The 20248-nt window shown below is 41.0% G+C and overlaps 1 protein-coding gene across 3 annotated transcripts in view; it reads left to right on the top strand.

Annotated features, from left to right (window-relative positions):
* ric1 (RIC1 homolog, RAB6A GEF complex partner 1) overlaps positions 1 to 20248 on the top strand; it is a 40251-nt gene that overhangs the window by 1436 nt on the left and 18567 nt on the right. For all 3 annotated transcript variants that reach the window (XM_061799234.1, XM_061799233.1, XM_061799232.1), the window contains exons 2-5: positions 3786 to 3893; positions 15984 to 16063; positions 16254 to 16361; positions 19822 to 19967. In XM_061799234.1, coding sequence (XP_061655218.1) covers positions 3786 to 3893; positions 15984 to 16063; positions 16254 to 16361; positions 19822 to 19967 — 442 coding nt within the window. The remainder of the gene's footprint in view (positions 1 to 3785; positions 3894 to 15983; positions 16064 to 16253; positions 16362 to 19821; positions 19968 to 20248) is intronic.

Raw genomic sequence — 20248 nt, 5'->3', positions numbered from 1 at the left:
TATTTTTTTAGGGAGGCTGGAACATTAATGGCATTTCCATTCATATCAATATGGAAAGATTATTTGAGATACAGGTGTTTTGAGTTACAAGTGTGGTCATGGATCGAATTAAACTCTTATCTCAAGGCACCACTGTATTTATACATATTGTTGACTTCAGTGTTGTCACAGCCCTGGTGTTGACAGTTGTGTAGTTATTCATGTGCAATTTGTGCATCTCCGCATGCAGGTTGGTTAATATGTTCTATGAATGGTTGATTTGAAGTGTAGTCAAATGTAACTAACACAGAACATAAACATAACTCCTACAAATATCAGGGATAATTTATGCATGATGACCAGCAAAGCTCCGGGGGATAAAAAGTTATAGGACAGCCCCACTGAGTGCTTTGTTTACTCTGGCGAGCTAGTTCGGTACCTTCAAGAATGGATCAAGATCATTGTTTATTTCCTGAGCACTGGGCGGGACGTGACTGTGTTTTGCTTCCCCTCATTATTTCCTCGCCAGTATCAGTGAGGCGTCGAGTACAAAGGACAGTTGCAGCTTGCACATCTGTTCAGTCCATTGTGCTGGATGAGCTCAGCGACTCTTCTCGCTGGGATCTCTTCAGGGTTGGGTTCGAAACAAACGCGATTCTGTCTGAAGTTTTTATCGTAGGATTGTAGTTTTATTGCTTGCATTGTATGGTTTAGTAGAGAAGCTTTTCTCCAAGTGTGGGACGTGTACCGCTAGTGGTACGCAGGCTTCCACTAGTGGTATGTGAAGGAATCAAAGAATTTTTGGGAATCATACACTGTTGCCTTGACTTACGAGTTTTATTTGTTCTGACCTCAAAACATGTGTCTCAAACCATCTTTTCCTATTGAAATAAATGGAAATGCCAATAATTTGTGCAAGGCACCCAAAAAAGTGTCTGTAATTTTTATATAATAGAAACTAACACTCTACAGTATTGTATTTTATAAAAACATACAGCAATAAAGTAATTACATAGAATGTAAATCATTTCGCAGTTTGTGCTTCATGATTTCATGCTTTAGTTCAATGGATTGTGCAGCTCCTTCTGGTGTGTGCATTTATTCTCATGGATGGGAATCATTTTGCCAACTTTTGCACTTACATTTTATTAGATTATTCCGTTCTCATCAATTCCTTCAATTTGCCTTTGTTTTACAGTCCTGATTTATAGTGAGCGTCTTTCTGCAAAGTCTCTTCTGTTTTAAATCCCCTTAGTCCTGAATCCCAGCCAGCACAGGCTCAGCCTACAGTCAGTTCATTCAACGTTATTACTAATCCGTGTCGCACAGTAGCTTAGCCGCGTTCGTAACGAGGTGCGAGGGAAGCAACGACGCAGCGTTGCATTATTGCCGTACCGTTCACACATGGCTTAACAGTGGTGCGCCTTCTGCTGTGTCCACCTTGGCCACCTGAGGGCAGTATAAGACAGACGTATATACCGTTCATCGATGTGTTATTATGACTCCTACTGTTTTGTTCTAGGCAGTCCTTGTCTCTTTGCAGCAGCCAATCATATTCCAGCAGGGCATATCCTGCTTAGAACTCAAGTGGGATTCATAATAACCTTTCAACTTCCTGTCTGAGCTCATCAGTACGGCACTAATATTAGTCGTTCTACGCAGTGGATAAAGAGTATATAACTGAGTACTGTTATAATGCCTGTCTGTTGCGGAACCATTTGTGTTCAGACTGTTCCTTAAAGGATTAAAGCACTGCAACATAGATGCTAATTAGCCTTCGCATTAAGCTAGCAAGGCTTTTCTTTAGGCACTTTTTTGGCTTTTTTAAATACCCAAGGTGTAATTCCTTTTGTTTTATGTTTAGTTTGACGGTAAACTTCAACTGGGAATGACATTAAACAGCTTGAAGCATCATTTTTGATGAATTGTTTACTATTTGCCAAACCGCCGCTTATTGTCTTGAGTTGAGTTCACTGCCACCATATAGCTCCCACCAGTGTTGTACCTGAACGAGTTCAATGAACTTGTTCATATTTTAGGAAAACGTGAACTGAACCAAGTTCATTTCTGCCTGATGAACTTTATTGAGAACGCACTCATTCTGGTGTCGGTTTTCGGACGAAAGTTAATTTTCATTCAAGAGTGCCAGGTTTTGTTAGTGACTTCCAGGATAAAACCCAGCTGAACACACTATATACGAGTGTTCATATGTCGGGGGATAAACGCCGTATTTGGCAACCCTATGGCCGCCATTCATGTTTACATGGAGCTGCGAGAGTGCGCGAGGTGCATTCAGGGACACTGCGTAAATGGGAGAAAATGTGTTCTTTGGTACATAATTGTAAAAATTGATTACTAGGAAAAGTATTATCTATCAGAATGCTTTAGGTAAAACACTGTAGGATCACACTGTCATAATTTTAGTTTTTATCATAAAAATAAGATTAAATATTTTGTTATATAGTCTGTGAGAAATGCAGTTGAATGTCCTTTCACTATCGTTCCTGTTAAACTGGCGTTGCATGTTTTTTGTTTCGTACATAAAGGACAAAAGCCCTGTCTTTGTTTTAATTACTAATTAAAAAAAACATTCAAGCAACAAGTTTTTCCTCATGTCTTTGAGATTGCAGGTGCAATTTGCAGCTGGCTACTAGTGTCGACTGAATGGGTGGCAGCAATGGGGAAATGAAATGCCAGTATTTTGAGGGTAATAGCCTGTCAGCAAAATATTAGAAAAAACAACAACAATGAGCTGATTTATTTTTGGAAGCGTGAACTGAACTAGTTTGCATATAAAATGAACTTTCCAAACACTGTGTCTCGCATGTCAGGTTTTTGCTTGCAAGCCAAAGCAAGAAATCGGTCAAACAAGGGCTCGTATGCCGAAAACTCATAAGTCGAGTTATTCCTATCTCAAGGCACTGTATTTTTAGCTGCAGGCGGGTAAGATAATTTTATTGCCGCAATGCAAAATAGGACGACATGTTAATCATTCTTGTGTGTGCAGGTATTGCTGCCATTAAGTTTTAATTATGCGGCTGCAACACAACGGTGAAGCCAAACTGAAGGCTTCTCCGCTTCCAGTCTAATGTTACATTATATTTTTCTGCCCTTGTAGAAGCACTGTTGGCTGTCGTTTGGAACCAAATTGTACAGTCTTATACATGTTGAAGAACCAAAAAGATCCCTGGGCTCTATATATAAACTATATATAAAATGTTGACTGTCCACAGCCATGTTGTTACTATAAGCAGTGCATGGTAGCTGGGACACGCTTTGAACTACGAAAGCCACTAAAACAAAATGTCCTGACACTCCAATTAATAGAAAGAAAATTGATTAATCGCCTAGCCATACAATAAAATAATGCTTTTCAATTAATGAATAGCAGCAAATCAACTTCCACACGGCAGAGCAAATACATTAAGTCGTAGTGACTGTGTGCAGTCATCTGTGCACGAGCGTGCTAAGCGTTGCACATGGATAGCAGCCCTTTAACATCAGCGCAGGTGTGGAACGCGTCCTCTCAGCGGCCTCCAGAGATTACAAGTCTGTCAGCACAAACACAAAGTTGCAGTACAAACACTCCACGACAACAAGTCAGCGTCAACGGTCAAATTCCATCCAGTTATTCACCCGAGACTGAATTAGGAGCTGTAAATTATTCCTCATGAGCCTTAAATGTTTGCTTTGTGAACGTTAATATAGTTGCGTTTATAAGAGGTTGCCAATGTTTTTAGTTCCGTCAAGTCGCCCACACGCTATTTTTAACACACTTATTTTCTTCTCCGTGTCCTCACTTGCAGCCCAGTGTTTTGATTGCGAGCTACATTGAGTCTGCCAAGGCGGTGGCACAGTTTGGATTCTACCAGAAGGCCGAATGGAAACCGGACGACTCCATGATAGCCGTGGCGGTAAGTGAATACTACATCCTTTGACATCCCTTTTGGTCCATGTCCATCGGCAGTGGTGGTGTCGATTTTGTGAAACTTGATTGCTAGTTAATCATATCAAAGTGTAGTGCAGAGTTGCAGAGGCGCTGATGATTCATTTAGACAAAGAACTACAAAAGCTAAAGCTAATTTGAGCATTTTTCACTTCTTCCGATTGTCGGTTTTCTTTTAAAGATTTTCTTGAGCGAATATCCCAGGGTGTCGATTAGGGGTGGAGCGGTTTGCAAAATCCACGGTTGGCTTCGTATCTCAGTTTTTGTGGTGACATTTTGTGGTAATATTTTGTAGTATATTTTGTATTATTATTATTAACATTATTTTTACCAATCAGAAATATATCTTTGTTCATCTTTCTGTGACAACGGTGTTTAGTGACAGGCAGAATAATTAAATGCTCTTCCATTGAATGGCAAAAGGTACAGAGGCCTAAGGTGCACACAGCGGGAACAGCAGGTTTAAATTTTTTTATTGCTATTATTTTAATATATTATTTTACTAGTGGCGGCGCGGTGGACGACTGGTTAGAGCGTCAGCCTCACAGTTCTGAGGACCCAGGTTCAATCCCCGGCCCCTGCCTGTGTGGAGTTTGCATGTTCTCCCTGTGCCTGCGTGGGTTTTCTCTGGGCACTCCGGTTTCCTCCCACATCCCAAAAACATGCATGAATTGACGACTCTAAATTGCCCGTAGGCGTGACTGTGCGTGCGAATGGTTGTTCGATTCTATGTGCCCTGCGATTGGCTGGCAACCAGTTCAGGGTGTACCCGATGACAGCTGGGATAGGCTCCAGCACAACCGCGACCCTAGTGAGGAGAAGCGGCTCAGAAAATGGATGGATGGATGGATTTTACTAGTTACTAATTTATTTTGTGGTGGTTCTTTTAAGTTTTATTTAAAGTGGAGTTTTGGTAGTCGAATAAAAATACAATTTTGAAATCAATGAATAATTGCGTTTATTAATCGTGATAAATTGCCCGTAGGTGTGAATGTGTGCGCGAATGGTTGTTTGTTTATATGTGCCCTGCGATTGGCTGGCAACCGGTTCAGGGTGTACCCCGCCTCCTGCCCGATGATAGCTGGGATAGGCTCCAGCACGCCCGCAACCCTAGTGAGGAGAAGCGGCTCAGAAAATGGATGGATGGATGGATGGATTTCAATATAAATGTTTCCATAATCACCTAGCCTTACTGGCCATTAGCCATGTAGCTCATGTTTGAGTGTGTTATTTATTACTGTTTGTTCAATAAAGAGATTTGAAGTGCACCAGTGCCTGTGTCTATCCTGGATCACAATTCGTTCTAACTAGCGGTGATAGGCTATATTTAATTAGCTAATGATGTTTACTGTTAATGTGCAGTTGCGTTATGACAATTCTGCTTTGCAGTTGACAAATTGCACAGTATCTTTTTGTAAGTGTGAAATCATCCCAAACTTTGGACAGTCTCTGTCTTTTATGCCCTCCTTCCTTCTGGCTCATGCTTATTGCCATATGAGTCTGCAACAACAGTCTGTGTGGAAAAAGGATCACTCCAAAATCCCACGATATAGCAATAAATCCACAATATAAAGTTAGATATGGACAACTTAAAAACCCGCAATACAGTGAGACCGCGAAAAGTGAACTGCGATATGGCGAGGGATGACTATTTGATTACGATAAAACACATTTTTGTCATAATTGCAAGCTGTAACTCGGTATCGGCGAGTGCTCCAATGTAAGTACTCGTACTTGGTTTAAGAAAAGTGGTATCGTTGTGTCCTTCATTTTTAATCAGCATCTCTTCTCTTGTTTTAGCCACCCACAAATCAAGTATGCCTTGTATAAATATTTTTCTTCTGTGGTTCAGTTTAGCGTTTAGGATCTTCATGCATCATCAGATTCATACGGCCTAAATGTGCAGCGTGTTGTGAAATGCTGTCAAGGACATTTGCATTTTAAGCTTTCTCTTCAGCAAAGACCATGTTTTTTTTTTTGTGTTTAAAGAGGCTGCAATACAGGCGCCACATTTATTGTCCATTTGAATGCTGTTTGTGTTTTGTTCTATTTTTGACACTAGTTTGGCTGATTGATTGGCTGATGAGGACTTCTCATACTGCTCCTATGTATGAGGTCCAGTTACACGGGTTCCTCAGTTTATAACTCTACCAAGTTCCAACACACGATATTTTGAGATTACAAACGGTGCACAGCGTAAGAACACTGCATGTCTTAAAACAGTTTATACAAATACATTGTACTCTTGCATATTCGTGGTTCGGCATCCGAGGATTCACCTATTTGCAGATTTTTTTTTTTTCATATATATTTTTGGGGGTGGTGGGGGGGCAACCTACCCCCGTTTTTCGTGGAAACCGCTTATTGATGGTATTTTCATGCTTATTCACGTTTTTGGTTTTTTTGGGAGGCAATTTAATGGGCGTCAATTATTTCAGGATTTTCGCTATTTGTGGGAGAAAGGGACCAGGGCCGACCGTGAATAGTAGGGGGGAGTCCGCTGAATTTACTGTAATTATAACTTTACTGATGATTTAGTATAGCTTAGTGATAGATTTGGGTTACATCGCTGCCATAGGAAGTTAATTCCGTTGTAAACCCAGGATCCCCTGCATTGTAACTCCAAGGTTGCATTCACCAAAGTGGTTACCATTTGCAAAAATATTTGAACGGCAATTAAACAGTTAATCAATCATGGCTGAGCATCCGAAGCGTCCGACCCTGTGTATCTCTGTTGACCCTGCCGGCCCTTTTTCTTGTTATACTTGTGGGCTGAAACACACATAAATGTGAATATGTCTCAAGAAAAAGGTCAGGCCCATTTCCAGCTCAGCCCTGGCCAAAAACAGCAGGGAGCAGCGGCGGCTGGAGTTAAAAATACCAGGGAATGCTTGCTCGACTGGCCATTATTGTGAGCGCGGTGTATCGGGGAACGCCTCGAGGCAATTCCTTCGCATATTGCCCCAAACATTCGCCTGGGCTCAGAGATGGAATGAGATTATTTTTATTTTGGTACTCACAGGTCAATGAGGACACTGTGAACTCACACAACAGGCCCTTAACCAAAACTGGAGGATTCTCAGGCTGATTATGTGACAATACAATAGCAAAATGGTGACATTTTATACCCAAGGAACCTAACTACCATAACTGTTTAATTTAAAAAGTGAGTTTTAGTCCTTACTTTCCCAACCAGCTGTTTCCCAGATGTTGTCTGGCGGTTCACACCCTGTGCAGACCTTAAACTGAATGTAATACTCTGAAGAGACCCTTTACTAATTCCGCATATATGTTATAGCTATATTTATTAATCTGTATGAGAGCGACCAACACATTGGAATAGGTGAATTTGTTTACATGGCAGGGGCTCAAGAAACGACGCAGCGCTAGAAATCACGTTAAATACTTTTATTTTTCGGCTGCACATCCTATTTTTTTGGCCCAAATGTTCCTTTTTTTGTTAGAGATAGTAATTCATTGCGTGACGGCTGGTGTGTGTGCCTTGGCCACCAGGGGACAGTATAATATAAACCCTATGTATATACACAGGGAAAAAGCATATTAGTCGCTTTTCGCAAAGGATAAAGAATATATGACTGGACTGTGAGTATTGGTGTATTGTCTCTCTGCATGGAATGTGTTCAAATATCCGTTGCTTTAAAGGTTATTACAGCGCAATATCGATGCTAGTTTTGTTAGTCGGTCTCTGGCGTTTTGCATTGTCTTTTAGCATTAAGCTAGTAGACTTTCATAAGATAAAGTTCTGTGGTTTAGTTAAATACACGTGTAATTCTTTTTTTATATGTTTAGTTTCATGGTTAACTTAGACTAGGAGTGGCCATACTACTGCTTGGTGTGAAGTTCACTGCCACCATCTTGCTCTCGCAACTAAATTTTTTTGCTTGCAACTCAAGACGAAAAAATCCGCCAAGTAACGACTTGTCCCACGACAAACCAGTAAGTGGAGTCATTCGTAAATTGTGGGCTGCACAGTCGGTGTCTGTAAAGGTATCTATTTTAATGCTGCTTTTTAGCCGTGGAGGATTCATTTTATTCCACTTGGTGGTCACAATTTCTGTGTACAATTACACTGGCAACAACAAACTCTTCCATCCGAGACACCAGCTGAACTTTTAGTGTTTGTTGGCTTTCAACCAGTGTGTTTACTGTTGGCCTTTGACCTACAGCAAAAAAGTCACTTGCCCTCTGTTTTGGATTTCAACAATCTCCAAATGGTTCCCAGCTTCTTTGTATCAGGAGTTTGTCACTTGGTGTTTTATAGTCTAGCACTTCAATTCCTGCTCCATTTATGGACCCACTTGTGCTCAGTCCATGTTTGCGGGCACGTAACTCAAGCCCCTCTCCCTCTGTGTCGTCTTTGTGTGTAATTCCACTAATGGCCGTCATTATAGTTTTTAGCCTATCGGGCTCCATGGATGATTAGCATTGTTTCACTTTCCAGCTTGGACAGCCCTAGCAGGAGTGCATCCCTTAAGCCCTCTGAGGCTGGATTTACTCTGCAGGTCCCAGTGCCCAATACCGATTTAATGCCTTTATCAGATTTTCTTTCTTTCACAGTGTAATTCCATGTAGATTTCAAGTGACATATTAGGGCCTGAACCTAGCACCGATACCACTTTTTTTCAGACAGAGTAGCAGTACTGGTATTTACATTTGTGTACTTGCTGTACCGATACATGATAATGCCATTGTCTTGCAATTGTGATAAAAAATGTTTTGTTTTTTTTAAATCAAATATTGTTCAATTCCAAAACGTTTGTTGAACATGACATGTTTCGCTCAAATATAACACCTTTTAGAGTAACAACTTTACAACACGAACAGAATAAAGCCCATATTGCAAAACAAAATAATGAAAACAAAATTAATAATTTAAACTGCGGTCATGTCACACGTGTAAACTAAACCATTCCAATACAAATGTTAATGCCCCTAGTAATCCGTTTTATAATACCGTACAGAAAGACCAACACATTCTTTAACAAAGTGTACCCAAATGCAGCTGACGCAGGTGTTAGCTGACTGCTAGTGTAAACATGAATGGCGGCTGCGCTAAACAGCAAGCCAACAATAATTGCATGACAAACGGGTATAAAATAACCTTGAAACAAACAGAATACAACAAAAATGACAGATGCATGGCGTTACAAGGCAGTTTTAGCTGCCTAACATCCATCCATCCATTTTCTGAGCCGCTTCTCCTCACTAGGGTCGGGGCATGCTGAAGCCTAACCCAGCTATCATCGGGAAGGAGGCGGGGAACACCCTGAACTGGTTGCCAGCCAATCGCAGGGCACCTACAACCAAACTACCGTTCACACTCACTTTCACACCTACGGGCAATTTAGAGTCGTCAATTAACCTACCATGCATGTTTTGGGGATGTGGGAGGAAACCGGAGTGCCCAGAGAAAACCCACGCAGGCATTGGGGAGAACATGCAAACTCCACACAGGTGGGGCCGGGGATTGAACCCCGGTCCTCAGAACTGTGAGGCAGACTCTCAAACCAGTCATCCACCGTGTCGCCTAACATACAAACAACTACAAAAGTTCAAGGCGGAAAACGCACATTTCTATCCACTGTCACTTTAAATGCAATATATATCACAGTATAGGCTCATATCAATTAACAAAAGCTGTTATAAGCACATTACACAATAAAATACAAAACACGAACAGAATATGAACACCTTATTAAGACGAACAGAATATGAACACCTTATTAAAAAGGTATTCCCAACCATTAAAGAAACAAGACTCACCGCAGTGGTGCTGGCCGGTCCCTGTCACCGCCTAAGAAATCCATTTTGTAAAGCGTAATTGCAGCCGCCTAAAAGTGTTATCTTCCGTGTCCTTAAAGTATCTGCGCGCACATACATACACACACACACACAGGCGACTGGCAAGAATGACTCAGACCCAGAAGTTATGTCAGGCAGGGGATGTGTTTTCAGTGCGTACAGTATTAGAGAATCTTTGCAAATATCAAATACTGGTATCGGTATCAGTGCATCCCTAGTTATTTTTTTTGGGTCATGCACTATGCACTTTCACATAATTTACCCTTGCAAACATTGTCCAGTACCAGAAACATGCCAATAATAAAAAATACACTTGCAGCACTACTTTGTTTGTCAGTATAAACAGTAAACACACAATCCTGTTTTATTATTGTCTGTGGTGTTTTATTGGTTTGCTCCATCTTGGGGTACCCGACAGCTGTGTGCTACTTGACATCTTGCAGTTGGAAGCAAACATCTGCACTCCTTGCACGCTAGTGTTGTTAAACATCCGCATGGCACCGACTGGGCAGACTTCTGTTTGTCTTCTTGTGCGAGTGAGTAAGTGGTCACCCGTTTGGAAGCCTTCCCGTACAGTAACTGGAGGCTATGATTTTGAACGTTATGCGCGTCGACCTCTGGGGCCTGTTCAAACATGCAGAAGAGGACTCGGTGTGTCGTCAGTTTTCTTCTGACTTGACCATTTGGCGCTCATTCTGCGTACAAACTCCGACTAGTGGATTGGCAGCCTGGTCTCCATTTTCTTTTGTTTTCATTTATACTGGTCAGCACTTAATATGACCTTGTTAATTGCAGTTGCTGTAAAAGGTACCTTAAATAGTTTAAGGTGACACATTTTTGGTATTGTGCTTCTGTATTCACACTGGAACCCAATTTGTCTCCTGCCATCCCCCACATTATTTATATCTTCATGAAAGTGCTGCCAGACTCCCATGTGTGTACTTGATGGGTCCTGGGCAGACAATAGCGAGCGCTTCCTGTTTGAGTACATCTGCATGTGTGAATGCATTAGGATGCATGAAGAGTACTACATTACTGTATGTAGAGGAGCTCTCAATTGTGGCCCGTTCCTCTCATGCCTGTTCTTATAAAAAAATACAGTATACCCCTGAGCAGAACAGTGGTGCCTTGAGTTGAGATACGGGTAGGGATGGGTACCGAAATCTGTACCATACCGAGTACCGAGTCACATAAAATCAATTAGTACCTAGTTTCGGTAACTAAGCGCACCTGTTGTGACTGTGTGGGCAACGGGAGTGGAATAGTTGTGCCAATTTCCATGGCGCACTAAAACGCATCAGGGTCGCACAAGAGCGGAATGACGTCACTCAGAACAAACAAGCATGGATCAAATATGCTCACAAGTATGGTGGAAAAGTGGGGGGTCCTACTTGCAAAGGTCCAGAAATTTAGCATCTCCGCCAGCCAGTAACGAAGCGGTGGAGTTGTGCTCGTGAGAGTCAGACACAGTACAGCATTCATTTGAGACAATCTTTAGTAAACTGATCACAAAATAGTGAAAACAGAGGAGGAGCTGCAGCAAGTTGCCAGCGGTCCCTACAACGTTATGTTGTACTGTATTACACATGTAAATCGTGAAAAGCTTGGCTTTTTAACTTGTATTAGTTATCATAATACATAATACATTGTAATGCAATTACTGTCTTTGTTCCTTGTGCAATTCATTGCAAATAAGTTTGTCTCACTCTTTGTATTTTGTTATACAGTGGACACCCGCTATAAGGGATTTTGGGGTTGGTTCCTGCCCAAATTTTTTTTTTTAATATTATAGCTTTACTGTATTTATTTTTGTACTCCATCTTCTTTTGCTAGTTTGTTTTAAACTAATGTAACAAGTTGAATGTTACAAGATACCAGACTTTTATTTACAGTACATTATTTTTAAATGGAAAAAAGGTTCAGTGAAAAATTCTGAGACTGTTTTATTTAAAAATAAAAAATACATTTGAACGTAAATTTGAATGCTATTATACATCTATTTTTTTATTTTAAGTTGAGTGATACAAGATATGATGCCATGCCAAGTGTTTTTTTTTTTTACATTACTTTAAGACTAATAACGTTTTGCTTTGTCACCGATAAATATACATTTAAATTAGATGATAGATTTATTTATTTTTTTTTTTAAACATGGTGAATTTAGCTGGAATAGGCTCCAGCACACCTGCATCCTAGTGAGAATAAGTGGTTCAGATAATGGATGGATGGGAGGGTGAGTGGGTGGGTGTTAAACTGCTTATCATCATAATAATTGGTTTTAGCATGTTTCATAAACACAAGGTGAAGGCCCTCTTCTTTCCATTTTGCTGTCTGTGTCCCACATAGACATCCCTCCATTAAGGCATGCACAACAGAAGTTCCCTTTTGATTTCCTGAGTTGTCCCCAACCCCAGTTTGGATTCTGCACTTAAGTTTATCGCCTCCTGTAATTGACACGCTTTTGGAGTGTAGGTCCCCCCATGCAGATTACAGACTGCACATTTACAGAATGTCAGGATCCCCACCCCATAGACACACAGCGTTAGTTACATGCATGCATTGTTTGAATTGTTTCCCATGGGGAAAAAAATTTAAATAATCCATTCAAGGGTCAAACTGTGGTCATCATAAAACACTTTGGTTCACATTTTAACGTTCTTTGCTGTAGTGCAAATAAGCCAAATGCAGTTAATATTAACAGATATAACACAGTTCTCTTGCAAACTACTTGCAGAACCACACACAATGTGCGACAGTTGAGTCGCGTTCAGCTGCGTCGCTCAGAGTGAGGCTGGACTAAGATGTTAAAAATTGGTGTGTGTTTTGTTTCCCAAGTTTTACTGTTTTGAATATGACTTCATGACTTGAAAAAAACGAGAAAAAGCAAAAACACACTTGCAGTGTATGAGGTCTACACATTGCGTCATGCGTAACGTAATCTCAAGCTGCGCTAAACAGCGTTATGTGCAATTTTCGTTGGCGGTAGTGTTCTGATTCGTATAACCTTGGGCACATTGGGTTCTACTGTGCAAGCACCTATGAGGAGTCAGAAATACCTCTCCAAATTGTTTTCCCCTTCCAGGGTTTTTGGATCTATTTGGGAGGAGACATTCTGCCAACGGATGTCTTTTGTCTTAAGCAGCATTAAAAAAAAAAAAAACCCGTCCTGTTTATTGAAGTTCACATGCATGAAAGAAGCATATGATGTTAGGTCAGGGTCAACAGTTCCACAGCAATGTTTCCGATAATAAAATCGCAGAACTTATTTTTTGGACGCTTTGATGCATGCATGTCAGCTACGTCACACTGTCAGTGAGAGGTTGTAATATTTTATGACGGGCAGGAAGCTTACAGTGTTGCTTTTTCTTGATTGGTGGAAAAGCCACAAAACCACTTGCTGCAGTTGATGTAATAGGTTGACAAAAAGACCCCGCTGGTCACACAGTCGACTCTTCAAGCCTCGACTTGGCCCCGAAGGGGTTCTTTCCAAAAGGACATACAGTATGTGATTTCAACTGTTTAGTTTTTGCTGCCTCTATCCTGGTAAACTAGAAGCCTGTGAGAGAGACAAGTTCAGTTATTTGGGTTGGAGCTCCCTCGTTGCTTTATAGATTCTTGATTGTTTTTGCAGACCTCAGTTGAGGTCTTGGTCACGTGTCAGGCCAAGGCTGTGCTCCTCTAGATCCAGCTTCATATTGCTGCAAGCTTTACTCCCTCCCGCTCCTCCTGGTTTTTATCCCGACTGTGGTAATGTTCTGGTCCTCTACCAGCAGCACTGTCGCCGCACTGGAAAATGCTGGGGGAATAAAAGTTGCTATAGAATACCGCAAGCCACTGAGCTAAACATCCTCATGTAGTGAAAAAAATTACACCCCAGTTTATTAGACTGTGTGGTTCAAGAACCACGTTTCCACTGAGCAGTATAGTGTTGTTCAGTTCACTTGGTACACTAATCCTGTATACCAAACCACGTTTTGACACTAGGGTACACGTTAAGTTCCCATCGATAAGTTGAGTATCATATAGAAATTGTTTTCGCACTATTAAACACAATGTCATATGAATGTGCAGATATTATTTTTGTACACTTGGGGTTGCCATCCACACGTTCCATTGTATTAGCTGTGACTTTGAGAGTGTATGGCTTTTTAAAGGCAGAGCCTGGGGTGGCGAGTGACGTGGGCGTCAGCCAATGAGAGTGTAGAGTTGGCTGGCTGTTAACTGGCAAACCCATTCGCCAGTCTGCATGTTGAATGACTCGGGGTGAGGTTTGGCCATCGGCAGCTCATGTATGAATGTGCTCATTATGTTTTTTTTATTTATTTTTTTACTGTTAGTTCATTAAATAAAGCTATTGAAAGTGCACTGGCGGCTGTGTCTATCCTTGACCTCTTGCGCGGGCATTACAATACATTCTAACTCAGCTATATCAAATTAACTAATAGCGATACATTACCTTGTATTGGCGATTGTGATACACGTTGCACTTCATCTTCCTTGTTAAGTGTGAAATGATCCCAAACTTTGGACATTGTCTTTCCTCCTTGCTTGCTGCCGTATTTCTACACAAAGTGGTGTGTGTGACTGGAGTAGAATTAGTCTTGCTTTAACCTTTTTTTGTAATCAGTTTATTCGAGTTATTCGACTGATCGTTGCTGCCCTATTTATGTTGCGTAAGAGAAAATAAAATTGGAGCTACAGCGGATCCTCTGTTTCCGAGTTCCCTTCCTACTCTAATCAGAATTTATACACTAATCAGAATTTTACGTATTCTCTCACTAGCCTATGCTAACGCAATAGTAAAGTCATAATTACAGTAAATAGGTATTTGTATGAAAAACAATTCTATGCCTAAGTATGATACACTCAAAAGAAAAACAGTAAAAGTACGGCGGTAGCTGACCGTGCCGCCTTGTGCCGTGTGACAATGTATTCTTATGCTGCTATCATAACCCAGAGTGGGGTTTACAGTTTGATGTGTTATTACTGTATTTGCTCATACAACAGCTTGGGCCAGTTATTGTTTTTTTATTCTTAATATAGCTTTACAGATGCCACATCAGCTATGCAGCCCGGTAAAGATGTCTGTGTTAAAGGTAATTGCAATCGCTTTGCGGTACCGCCTGTTATTGTTTCCTGCAGGTTGGTGTGTCTTTGTGGTGGCTCAGGTGATTCATTAGTCTTGTTTAATAATACAGGCGTTGGTCATTGGTCATTACTGCTTTCTGTTAAGCTTAGCTTAGAACAGGTTCATGTTTTTAACGTTTAGTCATTAAGTTTTGTGTTTGAACACCTGACAGTTCATTTTCTGTCAATTGTATGGCCGTTATGTCGTCAATAATGCAACGTCTCTGTCATTCTACAGCAAAACGATCCATTTTCAAGGATATTATGACATATACAAAGTCTGTATTCAAATCAGTATGCAACGCTGAACTTGAGTCCTCCCTTAAATACATTACACATGACTTGTTTGGCACTGGCGATGTTATCATTCATAACTAGAAGATACAGGGAGCAATTTGAATGTGAAATACCTCCAAATACTGATTAAAAACTGATGTGGAGCGCATGCTTTTACACAATTGTACATGTTGAAGATAAATCACTCAAAAGCAGGTCTGCTCAGTGTCTTCTAATAGGAGGGCAGCCATGTGTTTCATTTGAGACCGGCAGAAAATGTGACGATGCATGTAAATGTTGTTACGCTTGTCCAATAGCATGCTTACAACAAACAATACACCCTTCCCTTGTTCAGTTTATTTCATGTGATTACTATGACTGACCTACCACAGAGATTATTATTACTTCCTGATCATGCTGCCAGGAGCTTTTTAATGCTTGAGTGTTCATTTTCACAGGGTTAGGGTTTTCTAGGTATTCCAGGGCTTGTACTTTAATGAACTCCTACTAGGGAATTTGTCCAAAAGAGCCCCAGTCGAAGCATGTATCCTAGACATATGGGTGGCTCGAAATTGCAAAGCGTTTTTTCTTTTTTTTTTAAGCTACGCTGGCTAATATGAACGGAGCATGGCGTCAAAGTTTGATGGTACTTTCCACTCGTTCATAGCTACTTGCAGCTTTAATTCCATTTATAGTTGTAGCTTCTTATCCCGTGTCATTTTTTTTTTTTGGGGCCCTTTGCCCTTTCTCTTTCACATTCCACCCATAATTAATTAAAAAGCACTGTAGTGATGCTACTTCACTGACTGAACTTGTTGCTCTTTGTTTCCAGACTGCCAAAGGCTACATCCTCTTATTCTCTGTACTGGGTAGCACGGACGACAAGTACCTCTACGAGGCAATCTACCCAAAGTGAGTGCTTCCATTCACACACATTAATATGCAAGCCTGGTCCCTCCAAAAAAATCCAATACTGCTACCTTGTCTCTTGGAGAGGTGGGTTCACATTCCTACATGGCATACCAACAGATGTGAACATGTCGGGGCATGAGTTGCACCTATTTGTTGCTTTTATGCTCACATTGCGGATGTGTATGCACAGGGGCAGCCCCCGTGTGAAGGTGACCCCGGGTTATAAGGAGGAGCAATGTGCCCCTGCTTTGTCGCTGGAGATAAGGAAGCCTGTCGATCTGGAGGCCCCCATCACCAGGTAGGCTGTTGACTTTGTCTTTTTTATCACTCGTCATCTCATCGAGGCATCAGATGTGTATGTCGCGTCTGCCGGTTATGCCGTCTAAGACATGTCGTGCGTCATGTCGCTTACCCTGGTGCTTTACCACTAGACGCTACAGTATTATACTCCACAGTCTCCACTTTGCTGCAGTGATTCATATTCTTGCTGCCCTCAGTCGCCTCTTGATTAATATTTGTCTCCTCAAGCGGGGTAAACAGATACCGATTTTGAACATCTCAACAGAATTTAAATACATATGATGAGGGGAAAAAAATCAGTTGGCTCTTATCATATGTTGTACTGGAGATGACCAACAGAGCACATCACCCACTTAACCATATCTCCACCCACAATCACGAGTCTACTCCCATGAACCAGCTGTAAGAGGCAGCACGGTGCCACCAGGCATCATCATCGACTTTCATCGTAACGGGGGAAAGCTATTCAAATTTGGCCCGATTATCGGTTTGTGTGGACTCCACTTGAGTCTACTCCCCCAAGCTCAATGTTGAGCAATTTTCAGTTTTGTTATTATGAAGCAGAGAACCTAAATCTTGGCAAGTGGAGCTGAGCAAAGCTGAGAGATGGAGTGACAAAGCAGCTTTATTGTCTGAAGTATGCCCCCTTTTAGCCTCTCACTATTCAAGCTTTTCTGGTAGACCTGTTCTGTAGAAAAACATGTAAACAAGCTGGCTGGAAAACAACCAGTGTAACAAATGTTTGAATAGCGTAGCAGATTTTCCTATTTGGTACACTCTCTATGCTTTACCGGTACTTTGTTTTCGAAACGTGTTGGAGGAACTTTGGAGAAATGTGATTATCTGTGACTTCTTATAATCAGATTTGATACAATTTCAATGTACTAGCTTATGAGGCTAACCACTGACCGTGAACAATCTGTTGTGTATTGGAGGCATTAAGTGGAAAGACCACAATCTGTAGTTAAGTACCGTATTTCCGCGACCATATGGCGCACCGTAGTAAAAGGCGCAGTCTCAGTTACGGGGTCTACTTCTGTATTTAACACATACATAAGGCGCACCATATTATTGGGCGCAGGCTTTTTAAGACATACATTAGCTTAAAATATATGGTAGCATGCATGCACGCTAAAACGTACGGTAGCATGCATGCTAGCGTATGTTTTTAAAAAGGCAGCGGGAGCAAAACTGAGTTCGGTTGTACTTTATTGAAGTATTTCACAATGTAAAGAGTGAGTTATACCTACTGGGGGCGTGCCTTTAGCGTCCTCTTGCACGTGCACCCTTCCCCCTTTAACGTCCGGATCCTGTCCTCAGTCACGTCCACCTTTCCTCTATATAAGCAGCGTGTCGGCAGGAAATGCTCCCAGTCAGGCAAGCGGAGCGCTCATCAAAGTCACACAACAACATTTACAGATTTTGGAACTCGGTGCACGCGTAAGGCACGCCGCATTATAAGGTGCCCCGTCCATTTTGGAGAAAATGTAAGACTTTTAATTGCGCCTTATGGTCGTGAAAATACGGTATGCGCTAGCACCACCATGCTTGCTGATTAAAAAGATGCTTGTTTTTTTGGTTTTTTTCACTCACACGGACTTGTTCTTTTGCTGCTTTACATAAGATGAATATTGTGAAAACTATAGTTAAAATACATAGGGAACCTGCTTTATCGTCAGTGTTTTCGACAGTTTTTCCTCTGCCTACCAAGCATCCTTTTGTTTGCTGATGGACAAGAGCTGTCGCTTCATCCCTCCTCAAGCTCTTTTTGTTCATTCCACGTTCATCGCTATCATCTCCTCCGCTGTCTTCATTTGACAGCCGTTATAAGCCTTCGTTGCAGCACTGACAAGCATTCTGTTGGCATTTCACTGGTGCAGCTTGCTGGTGCGGGCGTTGAGTAGGTGTGTTATTTGTATATTATTTTTGCTGCAAAGAGCAAAAACAAAAAATCCCATCCCCACGCAGTTCTCTTCTTGCTGATGTGTTGTTGCTGTTCACAAGACAATGAACCACTTCACACGTGCACACAGTGACCTTTGTGTGCAGCAAAGTAGTCTGACACCAACTACAGATAAAACTGAATGAAAATGTCATATCACAATTGCCATGACCAAAATATCACGAGTATCACAGTATTACTAAAAGACATGAAGAACAAAAAAAATCTGATAAAAAAACAAAAAATATTGCCTAAATGTTTTACAAACCTGAATTCCATTAAAGTTGGGACGTTGTTTAAAATGTAAATAAAAGCAGAATTCAATGTCTTGCAAATCCTTTTCAATCTATATTCAGTTGAATCCACAACAAAGACAAGATATTTAATGTTAAAACTGATAAACAGTTTTTTGTTTTGTTCTTTTTTTTTGCAAATATTCACTCATTTTGATATTGATGCCTGCAACACGTTCTATGCAGACAAAAAGAAAAAAAAGAAATTTTTTAAGCACATTTCAAGCACATTGTTTTTTTTTTTATTACCTTGTGACAGCAGGTTAAAAATGACTTCGGCAGTTATGCTATTAGGTTAATGATATACAAGCTTTGGAATGACTTTCTTCAACTCAAACACGTTCATCCAGTTGTTAGTCATTCCTGCTTGAGGCCTCAAGATTGAGCTCGGTCTGCTATTCAAGAGTGCTGAAGTCAGAGATACCAGCACCCCAGGGATAATTCCTCAATTACCCTCCACTCCAGGAATGAGTGGGCACAGATTCTGGTTGTTGTTTTCACCGTTGATTCAGTACATGGGTACAATTGCTATAGCTTGGTGCAAGCGCTGTTGATACTTTTTTTTTTTTTTTTTTTTTTTTTAAAGAGTAGGTTGAGTTGGCAACATATTACTGTAAAATTGAGTCTATTTTGCCCACTGTCATATTACACATGATGAAATATGACTGAAAACACACAGCACAGAAAAGAAAATACTACTAGTTCCACAACACAATGCAATTGCACAGCAAAAATAAGATCCAGAATGTTAGGATAATCACAAGCAATCAACATCATGTTTTCGGCATGATGAGGGTATACGCTTGAGCAGATCAGATCTAAATATTGTTCCGAATCCTTCAATGTGTGCTGATCGCAGTTTAAAAACGTTAAGTTAACATAGCTCATCAAAAAATTAGTGAACAGTAAATCTCTTTAGCTCGTAAAGAGAAACTAAAATCGACGAGAGCGTGAAGCTTCTGGGATCCAAATCCGCAAATAAATCACATCGTTCTTAGCTCTGGAAAAATGTTGCGACTTACAGTCTGAACTTTACGTGACACTAAATATGGTATTAACGATAATATATTTTCAAACGGTATTACTAACCGTTTTAAAATCTTAACATGGTTTATTGGTAAACTGTAAAGAGTTTCATCTCTAGTGTCAGCTAGACCGCAGAAAAAAAACAGTATGCTTCTGTTTTTATTCATCAAATCACTTGTCCTTTGTCCTCCTGTTAGTCTCCAGTCCCTCCAGGAGGAGCTGCTGGTGTGCACAGTAGACGGCTACCTCCATGTGCTGCACTGGGACGGGCTCGGCGGCAACGGACGCAAAGCTATCTGCCTCACCACCATCCCATTCTCGCTCGACCTGCAGTCTGCTCGGGGTGCGACAAGACTGCACAGATTGCGGTCGTCTTGACGCTGCCTAGCAGTTTAGACCCAGGGTTCTCAAACTGGGGTCCGCGGACCCCTAGTGTCCGTAATCTGTAACTTGGAAGTACCCAAAATAATTTGCAATACATCGTTGTTGTATCATTTAAGAAAGTGCATACCTTACATACAACAAAGATAATATACCAATTACTACCACCTACATTTTAGCTTTTGGTCAATAAAAAGCTCCAATATGGTTTTGACGTATCACATAAATCTGACATCTCTGAAT

Source organism: Phyllopteryx taeniolatus, chromosome 15 (genome assembly GCF_024500385.1).
Source record: "Phyllopteryx taeniolatus isolate TA_2022b chromosome 15, UOR_Ptae_1.2, whole genome shotgun sequence".
NCBI lineage: Eukaryota > Metazoa > Chordata > Actinopteri > Syngnathiformes > Syngnathidae > Phyllopteryx > Phyllopteryx taeniolatus.
The sequence above is the reverse complement of the archived record's forward strand: the minus strand, read 5'-3'. Positions and strand labels throughout refer to the sequence as shown.